We start from the raw sequence: 23565 nt of genomic DNA on the forward strand, positions 1-23565 counted from the left end.
ATATTTGGCTGACATTTAATAATCTGGTCATATGCCTCACTATTATCAATAGGAAGTCCCTAAACAACACTTTCATGCTGGTATTCCAACCAAAGCTGGTATATACAGTACCTGTATCAGCAGTTTGATGACACTGAACCACAGCAAAATACCAACAAGGAAACATTATTTTTGTCCAGTTTGCAATCAAAGGTGAGTGACGCTGTAGGATAGTTGTCTAGTCATTGGAGAAGGGGTCTTGTGTGTGAAATAAAGCAACAATGAAACTCAAACAACAACAATTTCCCAAAGTTTCCACAGAATTGTCCCTCCTACCTCTCTGACCTCCTGTACCATCATACCCCCACCCGCAACCTCAGATCCACAGATGCCCACCTCCTTTCCCCTCTTACTCGCCCCAAGCACCGAACCTGGGGGGACAGGGCCTTCTCCGTTGCTACCCCCTCCCTCTGGAACTTTCTCCCCCAACACCTCAGACTTTCCACATCACTTACTCACTACAAAACCGCACTCAAAGCCCATCTCTTTAAAGCTGCTTTTAACTTGTAACCAAACTAGCTGTGTTCCCATTTGTTTGCTTTTTTTTTATTCTGCCCCTATGCTGCTTTGCCTCACCTTTTTTAATATTTATTTTTAGTTACTATTTCTGTTGTACTGACTTGTTATTGTTTTACTTTGTAAAGTGCCTTTGAGTACCTTTTTAAAGCGCTATATAAAATAAATGTATTATTATAATTATTATTATTATTATTGTTGGCAGAAGAAGGCAGAATTCAAGCATCCCCATCTCACTCTTACTCCTGTAATCACTTAAATAAAAGGTGACACAGTATATCTCTAATAAATCAAAGAAGAATAGGGCTGATACATTCTTAAGAGGCTTTATTATTATTATTTTTTTGGGGGGCTTTTCTGCCTTTAATGGATAGGACAGCTAGGTGAGAAAGGGGAGAGAGAGGGGGAAGACATGCAGGAAATCGTCACAGGTCGGACTTGAACCCTGGACCTCTGCGTCGAGGCATAAGCCTCTCAGTATATGTGCGCCAGCTCTACCCACTGAGCCAACCCAGCCACTTAAGAGGCTTTTTTAAGGTTTAAAATATTGCCTTTATTTGAGATTTATAGCCATGCTAGCGCCATCACTCCAGGGATACTAATGGCTAATTGGTCTATCACTTACAGTTTGTCGGTTCGTAACTTTAATTTAGACTGAAAACCTCAAAAACTGTTGAATGGATTGCCATGAAATTTTGTATAGATTCGTGGTCCCCAGAGGATGAATCCTACTGACTTTCGTGATCTCCTGACTTTTTACTGCTATGTGTTAGCATGCTAACACAGTAAACTAAGATAATGATCATTGTAAACATTATAACTCACCATCAGCATGTTAGCTTTGTCATTGTGAGCACGTTAGCATGCCGGTATTAGCATTTAGCTTGGCTAATAGTGCCAGTACTCATGTCCATTAAACATTTTGTGATCGTCACCTCTATGTTTCTTTCTTTTCTTATAAAAACTGTTTCTGTCACTTACAGGTATGTCTTAATGCATCTTATCACAGTTGTTGCTCTGTTTTTGGTCTATCAGAAGAAAAAAGTGCAAAAAAAGGGAGAACAATTCAGTTTTGTTTGTTTCATTTATTTTATTGAGCATCTATTTACAATGTCGTAAGCCAGAAATAGGCTGATGAGCAGCCCATGGAGAATAATAACAAGAAACCCAGGTGAGAAAAATCTGATAACTGTGAATAATCTTCACCCTCTCTTGATTTTTAACTGGAGCTTGCGCTACAAATGTTCAAAATCTTGATCTGATTGGTGGATAAGAAAAAAAAAAAAAAAAAGAATGTACACATTTCACAAATCACATAATCATGTAAAATGTGTTGTAAAATTTTCACTTATATTATCTTCTCCCTAATTCACTTAGTGCAGTGCCAGTGCTTGTATGAATTATTATATAATAATTATGAATCATTATCCTGTCCTCTTTAAATGGTAAAACACTACAGGGCTTGATGGAGATTCAGTTCCCAGTTAAGTGAGCCAAAATAAAGTATGAAACCATAATCATATCATGTTCACAGTGCTGATTACCACTGCTCTCGCGTCTTTCTATGCTTGTTCATTCTGCTCTATGTTGGCCACCAGACCCTTGGTGTCTACATGGCCTCGGATTGGATTGTTGAAGTATAACTTGTTGTCAAAGGTGCTTTCTCCCAAGACAGGGGTGGTTATCCGTTTACGAAAAAGGAGGAAGGCACCGAGTCCAACTACGGCGATTACAACTAGCACTACAGCCACAGTGATGCCAGCAGACCCATGAGAAGCTTCTTTAACGACGTGGGCTGAGGAGGCAAACATATAGAAGTATTAACAGGGACATAACTGGAGTTTGAAACATATTTAATATCTTAGTTAAAATAACTTACCAACAGATGGGGGCTTTTCTGTAGGTGTAATAACTGAGAAAAGAGACATATTCAAATAAGGTGATTGATGGATCAAATTAAAACTACTGTAGGCTACATAACAGCAGATTAAATTTACCTTTGGCTGTTTTGCAGATGTAAGACCTGTATCTGCTGCAGCTGTTTGTACTCCACTGCCCACTGTCAGAATCGATGTCCACACATGATTCTGACTTTGGCATTCCCGTTTTCCAGTTGGCGTAGTCCACAACACTGTTATCAATCCACATCCACTCACCTGAAACAAGGACGCTCGTTACGTTTATCCACTTGTGCCCAAAGAATATATTTAAAGAAAAATTCCACAACATTTGTTCTGATTGGTCTTAAGTCTTGAGCAAGTATCTAACAGTTCAACTTTGACATTTTTAGATCAGATGAAAACAAATCACAATTGTATCAATAGTCAAAAGTCAGAATTTTTGAAAAATGAGGAAAAACACTAACAATGTGTTTATTAAATGTCTTTCATATGGTATATTTTTTTTACACTCCATATGTGTGAATGTCTTTGATATTCAACTTGTTAGATACTAAATACTTGATTTTGCTCCTTGTAGGTTCTGAGATACAGACATTTTTTGATCATACTATATTTAGTCTTTGTTTTTTTTCCCTAAAATATAATTAAACGTAGAAAAAAAAAGTAGTCCCAAGTGCCCAAAGACTAAATATAGTATGATAAGAAAAACTCACTGTTTACCGATTTTGAAAATGTATTCAGATTGGTGCCCAGAGAACCCTTACACCAAAGGAAACTCACAATTTCAGTTTTTCATACAATGGAAAAAGGAATTGCAAGACATGCTCACCTTCGTGAGTCTTATAAAGTCCGATCCAGAAGGACTTGGCACCGTCCTGCAGAAGCTCCAGGTTCTGTTGTATGAACAGGCTCTCCTGAGGGTCCTCAATACTCACCAGAGAAGCACCTGATGAACAATAGCATACTATCAAGATTGCATAACATAATTTTATTTAATAATTTATTAGTGAAAAGTCTTCAAAACATACCCATTTTCAGACATTCAACTGAGGCATGGGCCCAGTTGTCGACCACTGAGCTGAGGAAGGAATAACAATGGCCTCTGAAAGGTATCCAGGTTTTCCGTTTCTTTGGTTCTGGACAGTTTCCGGGGAGTTGTGGGGGCTCCGTGGGTGCTACGTCTGAAAAAGAGACAGGAGACTGCATTGTTATCCATGCTTAGTGTTTGGTTATGTGCAGTATATAGTGCAGGAATAGAGGAATTGTCTGACCTGGTGACCTCTTGCAAAGGGAATAGTAGGTATTGGTGCATGGTGCAGTCTTCCATGTTTTGTCCACGTCCATATACACACAGCCAAAGTTGTTTTTAGGCTCATTGGTGCCCCATTTGGTATAAGACAGCAGCCAGTTATCGACCCACTGGAACCGCCCACCAGTCTGTGAAAAAAAACATTAGCTGCATTAGTGGAAGTTGAAAGGTCTCAATTTCAAATCCTGGTACAGGTAGAGCTCTTTACCACATTGCTGTTGAGGCCGATCCACACAGGCTCATTGTGCTTGGAAATCTGCAAGGTGATGTATGCCTGGGTGACAGGGTTCAGGATACTGGCCAGATCTGCATCGTCTGCTTGGCACTGCCTCCTCGCCTCATCCCATCTCATCTTCTGGGCCACCAGTTTGTAGGAGTCATTGCCAAGTTTGTAGAAGGCCTTTGGTAACACAGTTGTGGCTGGGACTACAATCTGAGAATCTGTGTAAACAAGAAGCATCATGAAACAAATCATTCAGCTGAAAACAACCTCTGTAACACAACATGTTAAACTGATGTTGTCCCTAGTTAGTATTTACACAATGCTTGACAATTAGTTACTGTATGTCAGTAGAACTCGTGATAATGTGGCTTTGCTAAAAATGTTACTCACCAATGTTTCTTTTACAGATGAAGCCATGTTTGGAGTCACAGTCTTCCACCTTCCAGAATCCTTTTATTTTTGTGATACTGCCCACCATCATCACACAGTCAAACGACTATCAGGCAGAAAGTACGGTACAAGTACATTAGTTAGACATTTTAAATGTCTGAGGTTAGAATACACATGGTAGAGGTGACAGGTTATCTAATGATAGAAGTATATTTTTCAGGTGTCTTTCATGCTTTTTTACAGTTCATTGCAAATAGTCCACGAGAATATGACCATCACATTGTTGAATTAAACTATAGGAGAGAGAAAGTTGGACAGAAATAGCTTTGGATATAGAAGTTGACATTGGAATAACCTCAGACATAAATGAATAACGTCCATTAGGAACTGTTGTTGGATGCCCTTTTGCCCAGTTGGTGTATGAAATGCCTTTGCCATCCGTCCACACAAAGTGCATCTCCCAGTTGACATCATTCATGCCGATCCAGAAGTCCTCTTTGTATCTCAGCATCTGCATTGTAAGGAATGCTAGAAAAGAAGACAAAATTATTCTTTAACTCCCTAAAATCGTGGGTTATTTACATCGCTGCACGATGAATTGTAACCTTTACAGACAACGAAAAAGAAAACGCTCACCTTGCACTCTCTCATTGACGATAGAAACCAGATTTCCTCCCTGGTTTAAGCAGTCCGTCCTGGCTTCCTGCCAGTTCTTCTTGTCCTCCCCCACAACTATTTTGTAGCACTGTGTAAACAAGATGAATTTGTACTGTGTGTTAGAATAACAAGCAAAGGGACAGTAGGTAACCAGTGTGAAAAAAATGGGAGCACATTTTCCCACAACAGATTTAAGTACAGAGTTGAAATCACATCCTGAAAGTAAGAGGAAGTCTTTGTCTTCATCAACGCATATTATGCAGAGTTTCAGAATTGTAATCTGTGCAGTTATACATCATTACCTTTCCTTGGAAAGCGAGCCACTCTGGTGCACATCCTCCCTTAGGAATAGTGGTTGGGGCCATTGTTGTATTAATAAAATTACTGCTTCTTTTGCAAATAGAAGGAAGCTCCATACCACAGTTAATATCATTCCAGTACCCTATGTTTGCAAAATTTACAGATAACAATCATTAAATAATCAAAAGAAATAAATGATTAGGTTGGACGAGCTAATATTTATGAAACAAACACAGTATGGAGTGTTAGACTCACCCATGTTCTTGTATAAAGTCACACAGTTTTCATCATTATTAGCAAAGTTGGGCTCATTCTGTTCCCATGCGGTGTATGATACAGGGGTGCCATCCAGCCAGCTGAAAATGGGAAGAAGATCATGAACAAGACGTCACTAATAAGAAAAAAAAAAACATCTGTATTTGTGGTTTGTTTAAAATTTCAGAATAGACTTTGATGGATGGCTAATGGAAAGTACCCAATATACCTCTTACAGTAGTAATGTGCCTAAATGTTGTCTGATTTACCTAAATGACTTATCCAAATTCACTGTCAGGCCAATGTAGTACTGTCCTTCTGTGCCTTTCACTATCTGTTGGAACATAATGGAAAGAGAAACATTACATTGAATCCAAAACAATTGTTACACACAAGGTTTTCAATACTTTTGGCACTGGATGATTTTTTTTTTGAGAAAATACATGCTCAATGTTAAACATTTTTATGCTTTGGTAAAAAAATGTCTTGCCTGTTTCCATAGGAACTTTCTCTCACTATCCCCTGTGATGACCACAAGTTCACCAAAGTTCTTTTTGCAGAAGGCTCTAGCAGCTTCCATGTCTAACTTGTCATTGTTGATGAAATACTGTGTGTCATTGTATATTATCCAGCCATCTTCTGTGGTGTTGTATACTGTAAAGAGAACAAAACTGTTATTAGATGTCCCACAGACACACTATTAGGGATTAATGGTAAAAAAAGGCTAAAAGTCTACAGCCATGCTACCAGCTCTGTGAGGCAGTACTTACACACAGCGGTGCTAATGTCAGCATGCTAACAATGTTTAGCAAGTATTTAGTCATAAAGCAATGTAAAGGATTTTTTTTTTATGTCAGGGGATCACCAAAGTCATTAGGTTTTATCCTTCAGGAACCATAAATGTTTGTACAAAATGAATGGCAATTCGTAATAATTGAGATATTTTAGTCGGTACCAAAGTGGTGGACCGACAGACCGGATTGTCATCCCTAGAGCCGCTAGCATGATTAAAGAGGAAAATGGTGAAACAGAAAGATTTTTGCTCAGTAAATCAAGGAAATGAAGCTGGGGCTGTTTCGGGGAGAGGTCACTGCTGAAACTTACCTGGTGCAACTATGACAGGCTCAGGTTTGGGAGTCACACCTGAAAGTACAAGAACCATGAAGAAAGAGCTTGAACATGAGGGCAAAGCTGTACTTTAACATCACATAACTCTAACTAACGCAACAAAACTTTCTTTTTTAAAGATTATCTTTTGGGCGTTTTTTTATTTTATTAGATAGTGCAGTTAGAGAGGAAAGGGGGGAGAGAGAGAGAGAGGGGATGGCACGCACCAAGGACATTTTAACCCGGGCCGCTGCCAAGGAGTCTACATGGGGGGCACACTCTACTGGGTGAGCTAGAGGTCGCCCCATGGCTCTATGTAGACGGCTGCTCTATGATGAGAACGGTTCGTGTTACCTTTGCGTATCTGGCAGATCCAGTCACTGTAGTGTTCACAGTGCCGATCATTCCAGTGACGCCCGTAGTAAAAGTGGACTTCTGCACAGTGTTCGTTGTCATTGTGGTTGTTTGGTTCCCCAAAGCTCCAGTTCTCAAAGCCGAACTTGAAAACAGTTTGGGGAAACACATGTAATTAGGCCAAAGTTGAGAATAACAGGGAGTAAAGCTTTTTGTAACAACAAAGAAATGCTACATACAGGCGACCCATCGGACCATTCAAAACCTGCATTGGTACCAAGGCTGAGGCCAATCCAGGCTGGGTCAGAGGAATGAAACCTTTATGACAGCAGAAAACACCAGTATTGATTACTTGAATGATTGATTAGCATAATATGATTTCTGACATATACAAGCTGTCAAGCTAACATACGGAGCGTTGCTCAGGTCCTGCATACTGTGTATGCTCATCAGGTCTCCACCAATGGCCTTGCAGAAGTCCTGCGCTTCATGCCAAGTCTTCCTAAGACTCGCTGACTTTTTGTAAATCTTTTTAATGAGTGAAAAAGAAAATGTGTTGAGTTTTATGTACTTAAAATTGCACCAACTTCACAGATTAGTTCAGTTTGTCCTCCTACTTTGTAGCAGACGTTCCTCTTGGCAGCGGGAGTCCACCCAGACTGACAGCTCAGGGCCGGGGTGGTGGGTGGGACTGTTGTCACATGAACACCCTCTGCTCGTTTCTTGCAGATATACTTCTCCTTGTTGCTGCAGCTGACAACATCCCATAATCCAGCAAAAATCCCAGTTGTCATGGCAACACATCCTTGTTTTCTGTCTTTTATTAAACACACCAAATGAAATGGGAAAAAATGTTGATAAACTGAGCTCAAAGATGTAAAGGTTACGATCAATTATTACGATCAAGAAAGGTGTTATGGAGTAAAAAAGTAATGGGGAGGAAGAAAAGATAATAACAGAAAAGATATACAACGACAAATGACAAAAAATCTACAGACAATGCTCTGTGAGGCTAAACGTATAGGCACAGAGGTTCATTGAGCTAAATGCTAACATTAGCATGCCAACATGAGACATAAACAGTACATAGGCTGCTGTATAACCTGCTGTATAATACACTATGAAAATGATAAGGAAGCACACATGCAAAGCTGAAGAGAAGTGTGCTATACCTGGCATGCCCACATTGAAATGAGTGAATGTGACTTTTCTTCTGGTGGTCCACTTGAAAGTGTTTATGTCGTCTGTGTTGGAAAAACCTGTCCAGAAATACTTCTCTGGTCTCAAACCCACCAAACTGACCAAGAAGGCATTCTCATATCTGCATGAAAACATATAAAAGCAGAAAGGTGAGCAATAAAATCATTTCAAAATAAAGCCTGAGATTTATTGATTAGATGGTTAATGGAAATTAATCTTCACTTTTAGATGTCACAAAGCAAAAAAAAAAGAGCATTCAACTCCTGTTTTAATACTTTTATGGGAATCAAAGCGATTGAAATACCATAAAAACAGGTGTGTCAGGAGTAAATTTGACATAAACATGACATAAATAAGAAAATATACCTATCAGCCACATCCACCACGTTAGCGCCAGCCTCTGAGCATGCCAGCTTTGCCTCATCAAAGGTTTTTGTCTCAGATCCAATGTTGTAACAATAAGAACCAAACCTGATTGAGCCCTTGAGATGATAAAGAAATAAACACAGTGAGACAAAATCTGATAAATGCTTTGTTGTATAATTACACTCACTATTTAAACATCACTCACAAGTTTGCATCCCGGGTTGGCTTCCTCTTGGGCGCCTTCAGCTGGTTTAGTGGAGGCCATCTTCTTACAGATGTATCCATACGTCTTCTCACACATGTGGTCAGCCCACCTCCCGTCCTGTATGGGCCACATTCAGCAGATAAGAACAGTGCCACTGGTATTATCATCACATTCATCACCTTTTGTATTTGTTACCTTTCCTCTGATTAGGACACAGTCTTCCTGGAGGTTGGTGGCATGAGATGGCTCACCAGTCTGCCACTGGGTGAAGGTAACGTGGGAGTGATCGGACCATTCAAACAGCATCTGGTTCCTCTGATCATTCAAGCCAATCCAGAGCACATCTGTTGACACTGAGGGTTTCAAATGCACATGTAGATGTTAATGTGGTCAAAGAGTACAGTAACATTTATGCTCTTCTGTATTTAGTTTTGTTATTCTTTAGATTAATAGTTTGACATTTTGGGAAATACAATTGTTTGTTTTCTTGCAGAGAGTTAGATGAGAAAATCGATACTACTCTCCTAAATTCGAAGTTACAGCCAGCCACTGATTAGCTTAGCTTAGCTTAGACTGGAAACAGAGGAAAACAGGTAGACTAGCTCTATCCAAAGGTTAAAAAAACATCCACTTACCAGCAGTTCTAAAGCTCACAAATAGACACAGTACATTTCATTTGTTTAATTACTACTAAAATTGCAAATGTGTAAAAACTTCACCCCCAGGTTTTTTATTGCTAGTGATGTGCCGCATTATTTCCTTTCCCGGAGCAGTTGCTTAAGTTCTCGGAGTCTTGTTGACACTTGTTGAGTTTGCCAAACAACCAACAGAGACTTAACGAAATTACTTCACATAACATGTAATTTTTACCCTTCAGTTTGTGTACTGATTAAACAAACAAGATTTAATGTGCTCATTAATGAGCTTTAGAGGTATTGGTAGGTGGATTGTGTTACTTTTTGACGGAGTCAGGCTAGCCATTTCCCCCTGTTTCCAGTCTTCATGCTAAGCTTTGCTAATTTGCTGCTGGCTGTAGCCCCACATGTACCGTGCAGACATGATGGTGGTATCGATCTTCTTATCTAACTCTTGGCAAGAAAGCAAATAACCATATTCCCCAAAATGTCGAACTTTTCCTTTAAAATTAAAAAGTTCTCTAATATCAAAGGCTTCCAAAATCAATCATTTTTAGCACAGATGATTATTTTAAAAAACAACAAATCATTTGAAAAAAGTTTTTTTGCACACTTACAGTATCCAGACTGAGATATTATGAAGCTCTGCTCTTCTATACTGTTTATACTGGCCAAATCTGCACCCTCTTTGTGACACGCAGCCAAAGCGTCCTTCCACATCTTTTTACTCCTCTGCAGGTAGTAACAGTTACCTGCATATGGAACCCAGTGACTGGGACAGAAGCTGGGCTGGTCTTTGACTGTGGATAGAAACCAAAAAGGTGTGAACATATTTGGTTTGTACTACTAAGACTCACTCTAATAATAAGCCAGATCATTTGGAATTATATTATATTACTTGGTGGTGGAGGCAGACTGGTAGAGTTTCCTTTGCGACAAATGTAACCAAGTTTCTTGGTGCATGCGCTGCTCTCCCATTTTGAGGCTTTTGCAGCATTTAGGGTTGCACAGGTGAGCCCGGGCTCTGACGAGGGATGGCCTATTGGAAACATCAATCCATGTATCATTTGTTTTTAATGTAATAATTCATTGATAATTTATGCGAGCATTTGTAACACCAACTGTAAATATGTAATCATTCAAGAAGCTTACTGTTATCATGCAGCCGGTCACATTACATACAAAAATGTTCTGCTCCTGTCACAGTTTATTATGTTTTCACTAACCTGGGGCCCAGTTTAAATATCTGAACGGGTTTCCGTTGCTCCACTGCCATCCACTCTCAAAATCCAAGCTGTTCAGTCCAATCCACAGAGATGTTCCCAACACATTTGTCAACCCTACGTCAACCCAAACATAATAATGCAGTTAAAGTTCAATAATATAACATTGTTTTGTACAGATAACTTATACAAGGTTGACGTTGTACCTGAAATATATGACAGCTCATGTAGCTCTACAATGCTGAGAAGGTCGGCTCCCTGCTGCTGGCAGCTCTTCCTGGCCTGATGCCAGGTCAACGCTGACTGTGCGTTCCTCTGATACTGAACCCCTGTGACCGGGTCAGTGTCCCAACCTGAGGATACTTCATTATGGTAGAAACACAAATGATCAAACTGAGGGAAATTATTTACATGAAGTAAAAGTAATCTAGAACCTGTTGACCTGAATGGATTTTAAAGATAATAAGCAGAGATGTGGACTTGAGACTTTGACTTGAGTTGACTCGAGTCATAAGTTTGAATGTTAGCTGTTAAATATAAACTAATATAATTTAATGTCGTCACGTTTCTGTCTAACTATCAATTATGCTATGCAGCCGCAGCAGCGCAAACTGTGAATTATGATTGGACGACTCAAAAAGCTTCCTGGTATGTCATTGTCATGATTGGATGACGGGCTGTCAGTCAAACTCTTTGCTATGGCAACACCTAACATCCAAGACCCCTGTGGAAGCCTTCAGTCGGACCAGACCACCACAATGGCTGCGTCTGTGCCACGAATAATCACTTTTGGATTTAAAAATGTCACGCAAGATGAAAAAGGTGACTTGATTTGGGACTTGACTTGCCTTAACTAAGGACTCAACCTTACTTGACTTGACATAACCTGTTACTTGACTTGAATTGCCAAAAAAAATAATAACTCGAGACTTGACTTGACTTGAGACTTGGACCAAATGACTTGGGACTTACTTGAGAATTGGGCAAAGATGACTTGGTCACAACACTGACAATAAGTGTCTCAAAACTGTAAAAATAGATGAATGAGGAACATCTTCTACGTCCCTGTCTAGGACTGTGTTGTGTTTCATAAAAAAACAATAGTAAAAGTGAGCTCCCTTTCTTTTTCTGTGCCTTTCCTGCCCAAGTTTTAGAGCAACGTCAGGGGAAAGACGGGCCTGTGAGAAGAGGAAAACAAGGACAGTGCTGTGTTGACAACTCATGAGAGGAAGTGGTAGTGTTTTGCTGCTGGGGGAGAAGAGAGGGTCAGAAAGCAGACCTGTCACCACTGACCTCTTTAATGATAGCATTTAGAGAAATAACATAGTTCTGCATGGTTTGATAAACAGAATTCTTCATAAAAATTGTGCAACACAGTCTCTTCGTTGATATATATGGATGTTTCTTACCTCCGGTGGGACAAAAGCCCCACTTTTTCACTTTATTGTAATCTCTCTCTGTTGCACACCACAGTTGTCCATCTGAGCGACCTTCCTTTGTGCATTCAGCGAACCACTTCTCCCCAAATTTAAATGGGAACTGACAGGGGCCTCCAAAGGCATTCCCCCCTATCGTGAAAACCTCTGAGGAGACACAGACCATGACGTTAAACATAATAAAAAAAAATATTTTTAGCAAAATAAAACATGCAAAGTCAGCAAATCAGCAACCTACTAGATAGACAGACAAAAGTATGTGGACACTTGATGAATACACCCAGCTGTGATATATATATATATATATGCTATAACAGCCACTGTTTGGGAAGGATTTTTACAAGATTTTGGAACCTGGCCAGGGATTTGTTCTCCCATTCAGCCATAGGAGCATTAGCAAGGTTGTCCACGGATGTTGGGCGAGAAAGCCTGGCTTGCAACTCCTGTTCCAACACACATGGACCTTACTTTGTGCACAAGACTGGTAATATGGTGAAAAACAGCCACAAATTCGGAAGCACACTATTGTTGACTACTAGATACACTATCATTGTGTACAGAGTAGATGAGGTGTAGCATGTACAGACAGGGTAGTCCACATACTTTTGGCTCTTTGCTAATATGCTAATGACTAGTGTACCATTTGTAATATATTTCTAATCAGTAACATTTTTTTTTTAATTTGTTTTACTAATTGGCTGCGCATCTGCAGCTCTTGACGTAGATGCTCAACTGTAGGTAGATCTGTTGGATAGCTCTCATTTACAGACAGGACTACAGTAGTTTAAGTTGAGTCACAGGTGGGTTGAAGTCTGACAGTCAGACTACAGATTTTGCAGGATGTTGTTGCTGCACTTGTCCTGATGAGTCCCCTTTCATCAAATCACTCACTCCTCAATTTAAGCACCACCATGTTTTATGGTTTAAGGATGTTTCAATTAAACTTTGTACTTGTTATGATGCCTGTATTTCATTTTAACATACTGCCTCTTCGGGTAAATAACTATGTCCAGACTCAGAAGAGCGTAGAGTTTTCCACAACTAAGCAAACTAAGCATCAGGACCACAACCTGCTCTTTTAGTAAATTGAGGTCTGATGTGATTGTCTTTTTGTGTGCAGAATGAAATCTATTAAAAGCCAAACTGAATATGATCAATGAATAATCAATTATTAATTCTCAATTATGATTTTAAAACAGTTGTTTTTAGGGTTGTTTTAAGTTGTTTTAAGTCCATCACTTGAACAGACCTTTCTTTACATTTGAAATGACTTTTAATCTACAGCCATAGATTACTTGGTCTACATGGTAGAAATCACAAGAAGAACAATCTCCAGCATGGGAAGATTCTACACGACAAACACTTTGGCAAGACTTTCTGAAACACCCTTCCAACCTTTCCAAAGATAAGATTCTACTATTGGGGCTGTCCCCACAATTCCTACCTTCAAACCCCTTTGAACAAAGGTCACCCCGGGTGCCAAATATCCTCCAGCGACTCCAGAGCCCTGAGCCTTTGTAGATCATTATGTTCCTCTCATTGCGGTTGCCCCAGTTTAAGTGCAGGTCCTGGTCTTTTAGGCCAAAGAGGGTCTCATTCTTGCACTGCCAGTGTTGGAGCTCACTATTCTCATCACATTCAAAGAGGAGCACCTTCACCCAATCTTTAATCTCTGTGGCCCCCAGGCAGAGCTTGAGGGACAGACTGAGGATGCGCGATTCGGAGGCCCAACGAAACTGCTGCGCTTTGGCATGAGGATCACAGGGGGCCACCGTGATGGAGGTGGCACTGTCCACCTTCATGCACTTGTTGTGGTTCTCGTTGAAGATCAGGAAGGAGCCACTGTCTGGAGCAGAACAGAACAGCTTCAAACTAATTAATTCACAATCCGATTACTCATAATACATACATAATTTTACTCACAGCCAAGTTGAATAGACAGAAAATGTGTCAAGGTTACGTACCTATGTCTGCAGTAATGCAGAGGACTTGCAGGAGACAGAGGACCACAGCGACATTTGAACAGGGTAGCATTATCCTTAGTGTATAGTTTGCACTCAGTGCTGGATGAGGTTGTAGGAGTTTTGCAGTCATGAGAGAAGGAGTCTGCTGTGTGCTAAGGTGTGGGACATGGAGCAACAATGACACAGAGACATGGTGCTTTCCCCCCTTAATCACACTGATGGGTATCCTGTCACATGGGTAGCTAAGGTTGGTCAAACGACAGCAATTTCCATGAGCTTCCACAGAATTTTCTTTGGCAGAGGAAAGGAAGGCAGGAAGTGGGACGCAAGCAATCTCATCTCACTATTTAACAAGAAAAAAAAGTCACCGGTGATAGCTTCAAGGCAACTCAAGGTGTCAGCAGGATCGGACACTAATTCTATTTTTAATAAATCAAAGGCAAAAGTGGAAGCGGGTGATGGATTTTGGGAATTAATTTATCCAAGCAGGCTTTCAGTATATTGCCTTTATCTAAGATTTTTGATCTTTTATAAATAGCTCTTCAGTCTGTGCTAAATCTGTGCAAGAGAGCAGATGTCATTCAGCAAGACTGGCTTTGAAAACGTTTCAGGAGATTCACATCTAATCAGAAATGTGACAGTTTCACAATTACCCGGCCAGAGTAGATGAGGATTAAATGAGGTTTGCAGCACTTTGCTGATGTGAAGGTTTTCGTGGGATAGTAGCCCCCAGGAGGTCCACGAGGGCTTCGGGTAAGGAGTGCAGTGGTGATACAAGTCAATAGAAAGAAAGGACAGGAGGAAATCCTGCTTCCTATTGGGGGAAATGAGTGGAGTGGATGAGTGGATCTGACCAATTTGGCCTCATACTGCAGGGATGCCCAGCAACGGTGCAGACAATTGGGAAGCAGACACGTACCTGTGAGATAACTGTGCTTTATAAGGACAATGCAGAATTAAACAAAAAATGTAGTAAAATCTAACACAAGTTGTATGTTCTAATGAACATCTATTGACTGCAAACTACATTTGACAGGATGTAAATGTTCGCCAACAATTGAACGTACAAATTATGCAGCCTTAGCAAAGGGTTTGAATCATATTTTCAAAGAGAAAACAAACATTTGGAGTTGAATCTAGGTAATGCATCCATTATGCCTTTCAATTTTTGTAGGGTTGGATTGTATTTTTACTAATCAAAATAAGATAAAACTCCTAATGTAAAGTTGCATTAATGGATTTTTTGTCCACTTGGAGGCAGAAGAACAAGTTAAAAACACAATAGTGACATAATAGGACCTTAAAGTTGTTTGTGCAAGCAAACAAATTTGTCTTTATACATCCAGCAGATACGGAGCATTTGGAGTCGTGTATATCCAATATTCTCTCTCTTTTTAGCTCCGTTTCACCCAACTCCTAAAGGAAATATCTGTCTCTTTAGCTGCTAAATGCTCAACTATTTTCACAAGCTAATCGCAAACATTGTCTTTCTTTTGTTGTTTGGTGCTGAGCAGTAGTAGTAGAAGGTAGTGTACAGTCGGTTTATCAAATTATTTTCACTACGCGCTACTGGCTGGAAACTGGGTTGATGAAAGTGGGCCAGAAAACCAAAACAATGATCTAAACCAGACTGAAAAGGGTTAGTAAAACTGAAGGGAACTACAGAATTAGGTAATAATTCTCTGCCTGTTTGTCCCTATGAGCGACATCTTTCACATTACAGTCAATTCATCAATTGTTAATATAAAAAAATACTGATTAGAGCAAATAAACAATGAGGTGTAGCATGACATGTACGAAAGAAAAGCGCAAAATGCATGCTTTGCCAAGTTGTTTTTTGAGAGGGTTGATTGTTAAGATGTGAAAAAGGGTTGATTGTTAAGATGTGAGACAGACAGAAGTACACATTAGCAGAAATGATCATATCAGTCGGAATACAAATTACACAAGATTAAATATAAGTGGGTTCTGGTGGGTTAAGGAACCACAGATTACATTTGAAGTGAATAAATTAAATTGGCAAAGTGATCTTCTTACAATAAGCATAGAACAAGCGTCAGTACAAGAGAACTATCATAATACTGGAAAGTGGACGTAATATTATGAATACACGTACAATTTTATGCAAACAGCCCAGCAATAAATATCTTGTTTAACCTCATCATTGTAATTAATTGCATTCTTTTGTTCATGGCATTTTGACCCACCCTGAAAATGATTTCCTTCACAGAGGTAGTATGTTTTTTGCAGGGCTGTTGTTTTGAATTACATCAGGTTTTACAGGTGTAATGACACTGTCTTCTAGCTGTCAGCGCTATTGTGCTCTTGTACTCTGGACAATGTAGGATTGCGGGAAGTCACTCGATGAGAATGTTTTGCAGAATGACAGGCAACCTGTTCTTATGGGGAGTGATTGGGAAGAAATGGGATGAATTCCTGTGTAAAACGTTTGATTTGAGGTCTAAAACATTCTGCATACATGATACATCACACTACTGAAACTTAAAACATATATTTAAATGGTTGTCTTTATTAATCTTACCAAAATATATGTATCAATGATACAAACTCACACTTTGTTTCTCTTTTGTAAATATAACTTAGCAAAGAAAAACCTAATCTAAACAACATGTATTTATGCTTTTACATATTCACTGCACTTTATGATGGTAGAAAAGAAATCGGCTATAAACTCTCAAATTACATTACAGGTACATTCCCAAAGTGCCATGCTTGGTGAGAGTGAGGGGTTTTGAGGGGTAAAAAAAGTATGCTTGAACATAAAGGTAATTAATACATAACACAACAGTCATTTGACACATTATATGGGAAAACATTGCCTAAGAGCTCCCTTTTGGCCTGTGAAAAGTACCATCATGCATTTTAACAAAATATCTCTTCTGTGTCAACTAACGTTATTTGTATTAGTTGGTTCAGTTAGCTAGTTAACAGTCACACCTGGCAGTTACTGGGTGTGAATATTTAGGAACAAATCTCAATATATTAGAGAATCTGCGCTTAGTAAACACTTAAGTTATAACTAAGTTTGAACTAATGAAGCCAGCTCGTGCGACCTCCTCCTGAATCTTTGCATCCTTTGTGCCAACCTACTGCTTGTAATATACGTTGTAATGTGCTCTGTCTTTGCCTGAAGTGCTGGTCTCAAAAGAACATCCTCTTTGTGTTGAAGACCCTCAGCCTGGTCATGAAGTTGAAATAGACAAAGGCCAGGCAGACCAGCAGGTTCTTCATCAGATAGAGGAGGGGTGTGACAAAGCCAAAGAAGGCAATGAGGCCAACACGCACAAAGAAGAAGGGAAAGTCCTGCACGGCCACTCCTAGTGAGGGAAGCAGGGGGCTGTGGGGCATGACCACCACCCGCAGGCAAGACAGGTAGCTGAAGATGTAGATGGGGAACACCCAGCCTGAGTAGTAGACAAGGGGATGTCCTGCCACCCTCACCATCTCTACTGTGTCCATCCAGAACATAAAGCTGTCCACAAACACATCCGCTCGGGCATCGCTGGCACACAGGAATCTCAGTGGACCCGTGTAGGAGTACGGAGATATGCGGTACGCTGTGGTGCTCGCCGATTGTGAGCTCAATCCAGAGATGCTAAATGGTCTCCCAGGATTACCTGGTATCCCCAGGACTGTGCCGTTGGTCTCTGGTTGAGCCCCTGCTCCGTTCTGGTTCCTGTCATTGTGCTGGTTTGCTCCCGGTGGTGTAGGATTTGGCCTGGCTTGCCCGGGCACAGCTGGCCCCGATGCAGCTGGAGTGATAGGTGTGACTGGTGTTACCTGTTCCACATGTGTGAGGACAGTGGAGGGGATGTCAGCATCTCTCTCTATGTCATTATCTGGGGAGAGAAAGTCAGAGCAAAGCAAATCTGAAAAGACCTTTTATATGTTGCTTATCTTCATGTAGTTTGGTGTCCGTGGGGTTGTTTTTGAAAATTAGCCAAACGAGACAAGAATCATAATGTTCAGCATGATTTTATTTTGAATATTGTTTGGCCAAAGACCCACCACCAAATCTTGTGATAGTAAAAATGCAAACAATATTCTGCTGTGTAGTTGAAGCCAAAACTTCCTGAGACAGCTGACATTGAAAATTCTCAAAAGGATTGAGTTTTCCAAGAAATTTACTCAAACCACGTCAATGCTTCCCTTTAGAACACACTGCTGAAGTTCTGTCAGTTCAGCACTGTGTTACAAGAAATGGCTAACAAATGTCCTGCTCATTTCCTCAGGTGCATCAATATTTTTCAACTGCGGGCACAGAGTCAAAGAATAAGAAGTTCAAATGGTTCTGGATAAATTATTTAAAGAACTGTTGGCTGTATTTGTTGCCTCCAAGCTCCTGTAATGTAAAGCCAGGCTGACTCACTATAGAAGTTGGCAGGGGAAAGTTCAGGATCTAAAGCACTCGGTTAGAGATTTGTGTAATGTGTTCAGAGAGCGGCGCTCACCCTGGCCGGTCAGTCTGCAGTGGCGTATCCTTTCCACAACGTCGATACAGATGAGAGAGAAGAGCACTAGTGATACAGGGAGCTCCATGAACGTATCATGTGTCATGTGGTTATTTATCTGAACCTGGGCAAACAGCCAGAAAATCATAAATTCAACATACTAGAACATTTCATCTGATTACCTACTCAGATTACCATCTGAGTACCTATCCTACAATTGACATCAACAATAAAAGGACCTCTGCACCAAGCCAGGGCTCGACAGTAACGGTTGCCCGGTTGCCCTTGGCAACCAGATTTGAGTCACTTGGCAACCGTTTTGTGGCCTCTGGTTGCCCCCTTTGGCAACCACCTGTTCAATATTTGTGTTTTGTTTTATATATAAAAACAAATCAAAATTTACAAACCTGGAAAATCGTATTTCAAAAGAAGGCAATATTGTATTTGGTTATCTCTGTAGAGTGTAAACACTATGTTCGTGCGCAACACAACATTTCAGCTGCTGTGCGACTGCTTTCCACACACGCGCGTTTGCCTTGACACAATTTTCTGTTCAAGTTAACGGCGCATGTTAAAATGCGGTGCTAATGGTATCAACCGGACGGAACGGCAACGCAGATTTCGGTGCCTCGTTACGGTGTCACTTAAATGTCTGTCCTGCTCTCTGATGCTCCGAAACAGACATTACAGGCAACAGAAACATCGCTGCATGTCACGCTAGTAAACACTATTAACACGTTACAATTGGCACCAGGTAACATTAGCCTACTGTTAGCTACAGTAGTAACTGGATTAAACACGGTTAAAATGCTGACAGCTAAACGGTGTAAAAGTGTGACTGTATTTCACTGTAGAGGATTCCAACAGCGGGACGTACAACAGTCTGCTGCTAAAGCTATGAGCTAAAAGACAAACTAGCACTTGGTCACTGCTGTGAAGGACAAAATATTGCATTTACTTAAAACTAGTAAACCTTGTGGTGCATTCAAAGTTATTGTAAAATACTCTTTTCTCATCTGTTTTTGTATTTTAACAGCAATTTTCTGGTGAAATAAGTCATTATTGTTACAAGTTATTATTAATTTTTTTATAATCATTTAAATTCCCCCTTTTGTGCTGATCCGAAAACTGATCCGATCCGTGACTCAAAACCTTGATTTGATCTGTGAGTTTTGTGATCTTTTGCACCCATATTTGAGAGGGATGGGAAATTATATGGCAACACTATTAAAATGTGTGGTATAGTTACATAAGAAATGAATTGCTCCAACTATAGGCAGTTTAAAACATTGCAACCGTATTGTCAATTTCGGCAACCAAAAGCTGATGCCTGGTTGCCAAGCCGGCAACCACTTTAAAAAGTTAGCGTTGAGCCCTGCAAACATTCACATATAGATGTCTGACCTCCTCTAGTACTGGGTCTGTGGTCTAAATCACTTGCAGCACTAATATTTGCCTGAGTCAGGACTTCATACCAACAGGACACAGATCAAAGCAGACATCTGGTCATCTTAGCAGAATTTATGGCTCTTATGTAAAATACACCAGATAAGCAAGGGCCAAAAGGTCAGCTTGGGCTCTAGAAAGGGCCACATAAAACAGTAAATAGGACCTGGGCTGCAGCCAGTGAGGAAGTGAAAATGTGCCTCATGGACAGATGATTTGACAAGGGCAGTTTGGACAGGAAGAGGAACCAAGCTGCTTATCAGTAGCTCCTTATCCATATTCATCCCCTGAGAACCAAAAGGTTCCTCGCAAATCATCACCTTTATTCCACTCACAGATGCCTCGCACCGTGATTCCACTCACCAACAACATTCTATATAACTTAGGTCCCAAATGTAAAGTTGTGGCGGGTATTTTTTAAGTTCCAAGAAGCTTCGTTTGGATGATAAACGCAATCATCAAAAATAACTACAAAAGGATCTATTACAAATGTATCAACATAAGGATCAAAGTTCATAATCAGAGTACCGGTAGACTAATACAACACATGAAACAAATGTCAAACACTCCACAACATGTTGTACCTCAGAGCTGGCGATGAGAAAGGCAAAGCAGGGCAATGTGGACAGGATCACATATACGAGCGCCACAGGTCTCCTGATACAAAGACAAAGGGAGGGAAAGAAGTGAGGAAGGAAGACAAAAGTCAGTTGCAGGACTTGCTAACTCATGGTATTCATCAGCCTAGTGCAGTCCAAACCAGCCACAGACAAACCAGCTGGTCAGATCTCAGTCAGTGCTGCACTGCCGTCCCAGCTGCTGACCATACACAGCTAAGGCCCCTGACCTCAGGAGAAACTCACCACTTCTTCCTCCCAATGAGACACTTCTTCTTTGCAAAGACCATATACTTCATGGGTACCCAGACCAGCAGGGCGGTGGAGGTGACATAGGCAATGGAGGAGGCCACGATCAACCAGTAGGCCGTGCTGCCATCTCCGGGGGGCCGCATAGATGTTTTGACCTTTGCTACGATGACGGCGAACCTCTGCATGACGATGAAGAGTGGCACGCACAGGCCTGCAAACTGCAGCACCTCGCACAGGGCGAACTTCAGCGTCCTCCCCGAGCCCATGCTGTGGAGCTCAAAAAAAGAAAAAGAAGGGAGGGAGACGGGGCTGTTGTCGCAGTGAGGCAACCCCTGTCCCTCTGAGGGCTGGTCAGGCCTCGGACCAGTGCATTGTCTGCCTCCACTAGCATTTTCCACACACCACAGCCCTAGCTCTCTGCTCACCCAACTGCTTACACTGCACTAGGCATTGTATACCTCGGTGTGACGGTGATGTGACTGGCTCTTTACTCTCTTTATATACAGGATAAAAACAAAGGCTGTCTCACTCCACACCCTGAAGGATATGTTTGTACTACAGACATCTCAGTGAGATGATTTAGTCTTAAAAAAAAAAAAAAAAAAAAAAAAAAAACATACTTTAATCAGTGCTTTTGAAGCTAAAACCCCATTTTATCAATCTGCTACACATAATAGATTACCTACATTATTCTGAGCATCTAAAATACATAGCTTTGCATTAGTTATACCATATATTCTACCTGAACATTCTCCCAAACCAGCAAACATAAATGGACTCACAGTAAAAGCAACATCCAAGGCACTTGTGGCTCTTCTCATATTTAAACATTGCCATCTAGTGGCAAAATGTGATAACTGTAAAATATCAAATACTACACAATGATGTTACAAATACTTGAAACATATCAAAGGCTCAAAAACACTGCTTCAACATGTATTTTTATCAACAAATTAAGATAATAATACTGGTTGTGTCTTCATGACAAAAAGCCATGCAACATGCCCTCAGGCTAGCCAACCAAAAGCATGAGTTGAAAAGATGAATTAAGTTGTTTTCTCATTGGTCTCTTTTAGTCCAAAATCCATCCATGCACACTATCTTTCATGCTGTGACCCTGTTCATACAATTTCAAGCTAATAATGAAGAGAAAGTTTGGTGTTGACTTGTTTAGAACCCAAAACCTGAAACCAGGGTTTTTCCTGACTCAGAATGGACCCTTGGGGGGGGGGGGACTAAGCATGACAGTAAGCATGATCGGTCCGCATACAGTAGTCTATATCCACGACGTTCCACTTCTGGGATTGGTCCATTGGCGCCGGAAATTCTGCTGGATGTCCTTCTTTTCAGCCGAATATCCGTTTCCTTCCGCTTTCTTTTTGTTGGAATTTTAAACTCTGGTCGATTTATAAAGGACTATGGTTAACTGCTCCTCACATCTCTGCAGGGTGAATCCAGACAGTTAGTTAGACTATCTGTCCAATCTGAGTTTTCTGTTGCACGACTAAAACAACAACAGGTTCCTTCCCGAGGCTATTTTGCAGCGGGCCGCCCAAGACAATTGTGATTGGTTTAAAGACATGGCAATAAACCAGAGCACGTTTTTCTCCCATCCGGGAATGCTGTGTGGACTAGCCAGACCCTCCTCCGCAGCGCTGTGGAGGAAGGTACAGTACAGGCCTTATTTGATAGAAATCTATGTATTTTCCGCCACAAAACATATGCCTTTTCTATGATGCACTCTTATGTCTCTTTGACATAATGTGCTATTTCAAATTTCCCACAAAGTTTAACACAGGTGAAAATCAGACTGAGCATACCTGTTCTCCTCAAAGTGCTGTTATGCTGCTCACTTTATGCCCTGTCAGTTTGGGTATAGCTACTGTCATGTTTGGTCTGCAAAGTCCAACTTTACTGCTTTGGTGTTTGGTAATCCTCTCAGAAAGATGCTGGAGAACCTGAAAAGGCTATTTTGACCAGGTACCATCTCCTCTTAATAATTAACAAGGGAAGCAAAAAGAGCCTCTTCCCTGACAAGCTAGCTTGCAGTTAGCCATTTTTTTGCTGGAGAACAACTGCACGTTGAATCTGATTATTCTTACCAGAGGTTTGGTTTATAACAATATCCGGCGGCTGGTGGGCACCGAGGTGTTTCATCTCAAGTTTTTCTTCAAAAAAACAGACACATTTTTACTGTAGAAGATATTCCACGTCTTTAATGGTGACCGCAGAAACTCCAACAACTACCTGAAAATGACGTCCACAGCACTTGGCAAAAAGCCAATCAAATTGCAGCGGGGTAACAGGTAATTAGCTGTGGGCATGCGCATTGTTGTATTCCACACTCAGCATGCAGCTATCCCCCAATTATCGTCCCTTAAGCCAACACAATTAAAACACAATTTTTAAAACTATTCAGTAATACTTCTTAATAAGGGCACAAATCATATAGGTTATGAAATTAATACAGGATAGCTATGATGAATTCCTGTTGCTCACCATTAGGCTAACTATGACTTTATGTTCACACTTAGGACTAATAGATCAATTAAGGAGTGATGCTTAGGCCTACTTTTAATACTTTGAGTATTTCCTGATAATACTTAGGCCTACATACCGTACTTTTACTTAAATGACATGTCAATGCAGGGCCTTAATTGTAACATCGTTTTCTTCACTGAGGTATTGCTACTTTTAA

The 23565-nt window shown here is 40.6% G+C and overlaps 2 protein-coding genes across 3 annotated transcripts; both read right to left on the reverse strand.

The window, feature by feature from the left end:
• Window positions 1-1630: 1630 nt before the first annotated feature.
• mrc1a (mannose receptor, C type 1a) lies at window positions 1631-14321 on the reverse strand. Its single transcript, XM_031292957.2, has 30 exons — window positions 14081-14321; window positions 13561-13962; window positions 12090-12263; window positions 10887-11042; window positions 10684-10797; window positions 10356-10496; window positions 10075-10257; window positions 9018-9175; window positions 8823-8939; window positions 8618-8733; window positions 8224-8372; window positions 7669-7868; window positions 7464-7579; window positions 7291-7369; window positions 7052-7196; window positions 6695-6733; window positions 6081-6244; window positions 5860-5924; window positions 5591-5691; window positions 5338-5477; window positions 5015-5123; window positions 4734-4906; window positions 4379-4484; window positions 3974-4206; window positions 3728-3893; window positions 3485-3637; window positions 3286-3402; window positions 2553-2711; window positions 2435-2467; window positions 1631-2350 (listed from the first exon to the last, which is right to left on the reverse strand). The coding sequence occupies exons 1-30, from the start codon at window positions 14208-14210 to the stop codon at window positions 2118-2120; spliced, it is 4371 nt and encodes a 1456-aa protein (XP_031148817.1). The 5' UTR covers window positions 14211-14321; the 3' UTR covers window positions 1631-2117.
• Window positions 14322-16590: 2269 nt separating this feature from the next.
• Window positions 16591-23214, reverse strand: LOC116045351 (transmembrane protein 236). Of its 2 annotated transcripts, XM_035997995.1 has the most exons (5): window positions 22970-23214; window positions 20862-21142; window positions 20583-20655; window positions 18553-18676; window positions 17243-17940 (listed from the first exon to the last, which is right to left on the reverse strand). In XM_035997995.1, the coding sequence occupies exons 2-5, from the start codon at window positions 21131-21133 to the stop codon at window positions 17243-17245; spliced, it is 1167 nt and encodes a 388-aa protein (XP_035853888.1). In that variant the 5' UTR covers window positions 21134-21142; window positions 22970-23214. The 2 variants fall into 2 exon arrangements, with proteins under 2 accessions (XP_031148846.1, XP_035853888.1); XM_031292986.2 differs by lacking the exon at window positions 22970-23214 and having other exon boundaries at window positions 16591-17940; window positions 20862-21133.
• Between the last annotated feature and the right edge of the window lie 351 nt (window positions 23215-23565).

The sequence above is a fragment of the Sander lucioperca genome, chromosome 23 (genome assembly GCF_008315115.2).
Source record: "Sander lucioperca isolate FBNREF2018 chromosome 23, SLUC_FBN_1.2, whole genome shotgun sequence".
Classification (NCBI taxonomy): Eukaryota; Metazoa; Chordata; class Actinopteri; order Perciformes; family Percidae; genus Sander; species Sander lucioperca.

What these genes read in the sequence shown, in the direction of transcription:
- mrc1a (XM_031292957.2), bottom strand. Translation starts at nt 14,210, where the DNA reads ATGACTGCAAAACTCCTACAACCTCATCCAGCACTGAGTGCAAACTAT. An exon ending in AATTTGGATAAGTCATTTAG is followed by an intron (nt 5,692 to 5,859) that starts GTAAATCAGACA and finishes TCCCATTTTCAG; the next exon opens with CTGGCTGGATGGCACCCCTG. An exon ending in GTTATTCATTTATGTCTGAG is followed by an intron (nt 4,485 to 4,733) that starts GTTATTCCAATG and finishes TCTGCCTGATAG; the next exon opens with TCGTTTGACTGTGTGATGAT.
- LOC116045351 (XM_031292986.2), bottom strand. Translation starts at nt 21,133, where the DNA reads ATGGGCTCGGGGAGGACGCTGAAGTTCGCCCTGTGCGAGGTGCTGCAG. An exon ending in CTCATTGGGAGGAAGAAGTG is followed by an intron (nt 20,656 to 20,861) that starts GTGAGTTTCTCC and finishes TCTTTGTATCAG; the next exon opens with GAGACCTGTGGCGCTCGTAT. An exon ending in CTGCAGACTGACCGGCCAGG is followed by an intron (nt 17,941 to 18,552) that starts GTGAGCGCCGCT and finishes TTCTCTCCCCAG; the next exon opens with ATAATGACATAGAGAGAGAT.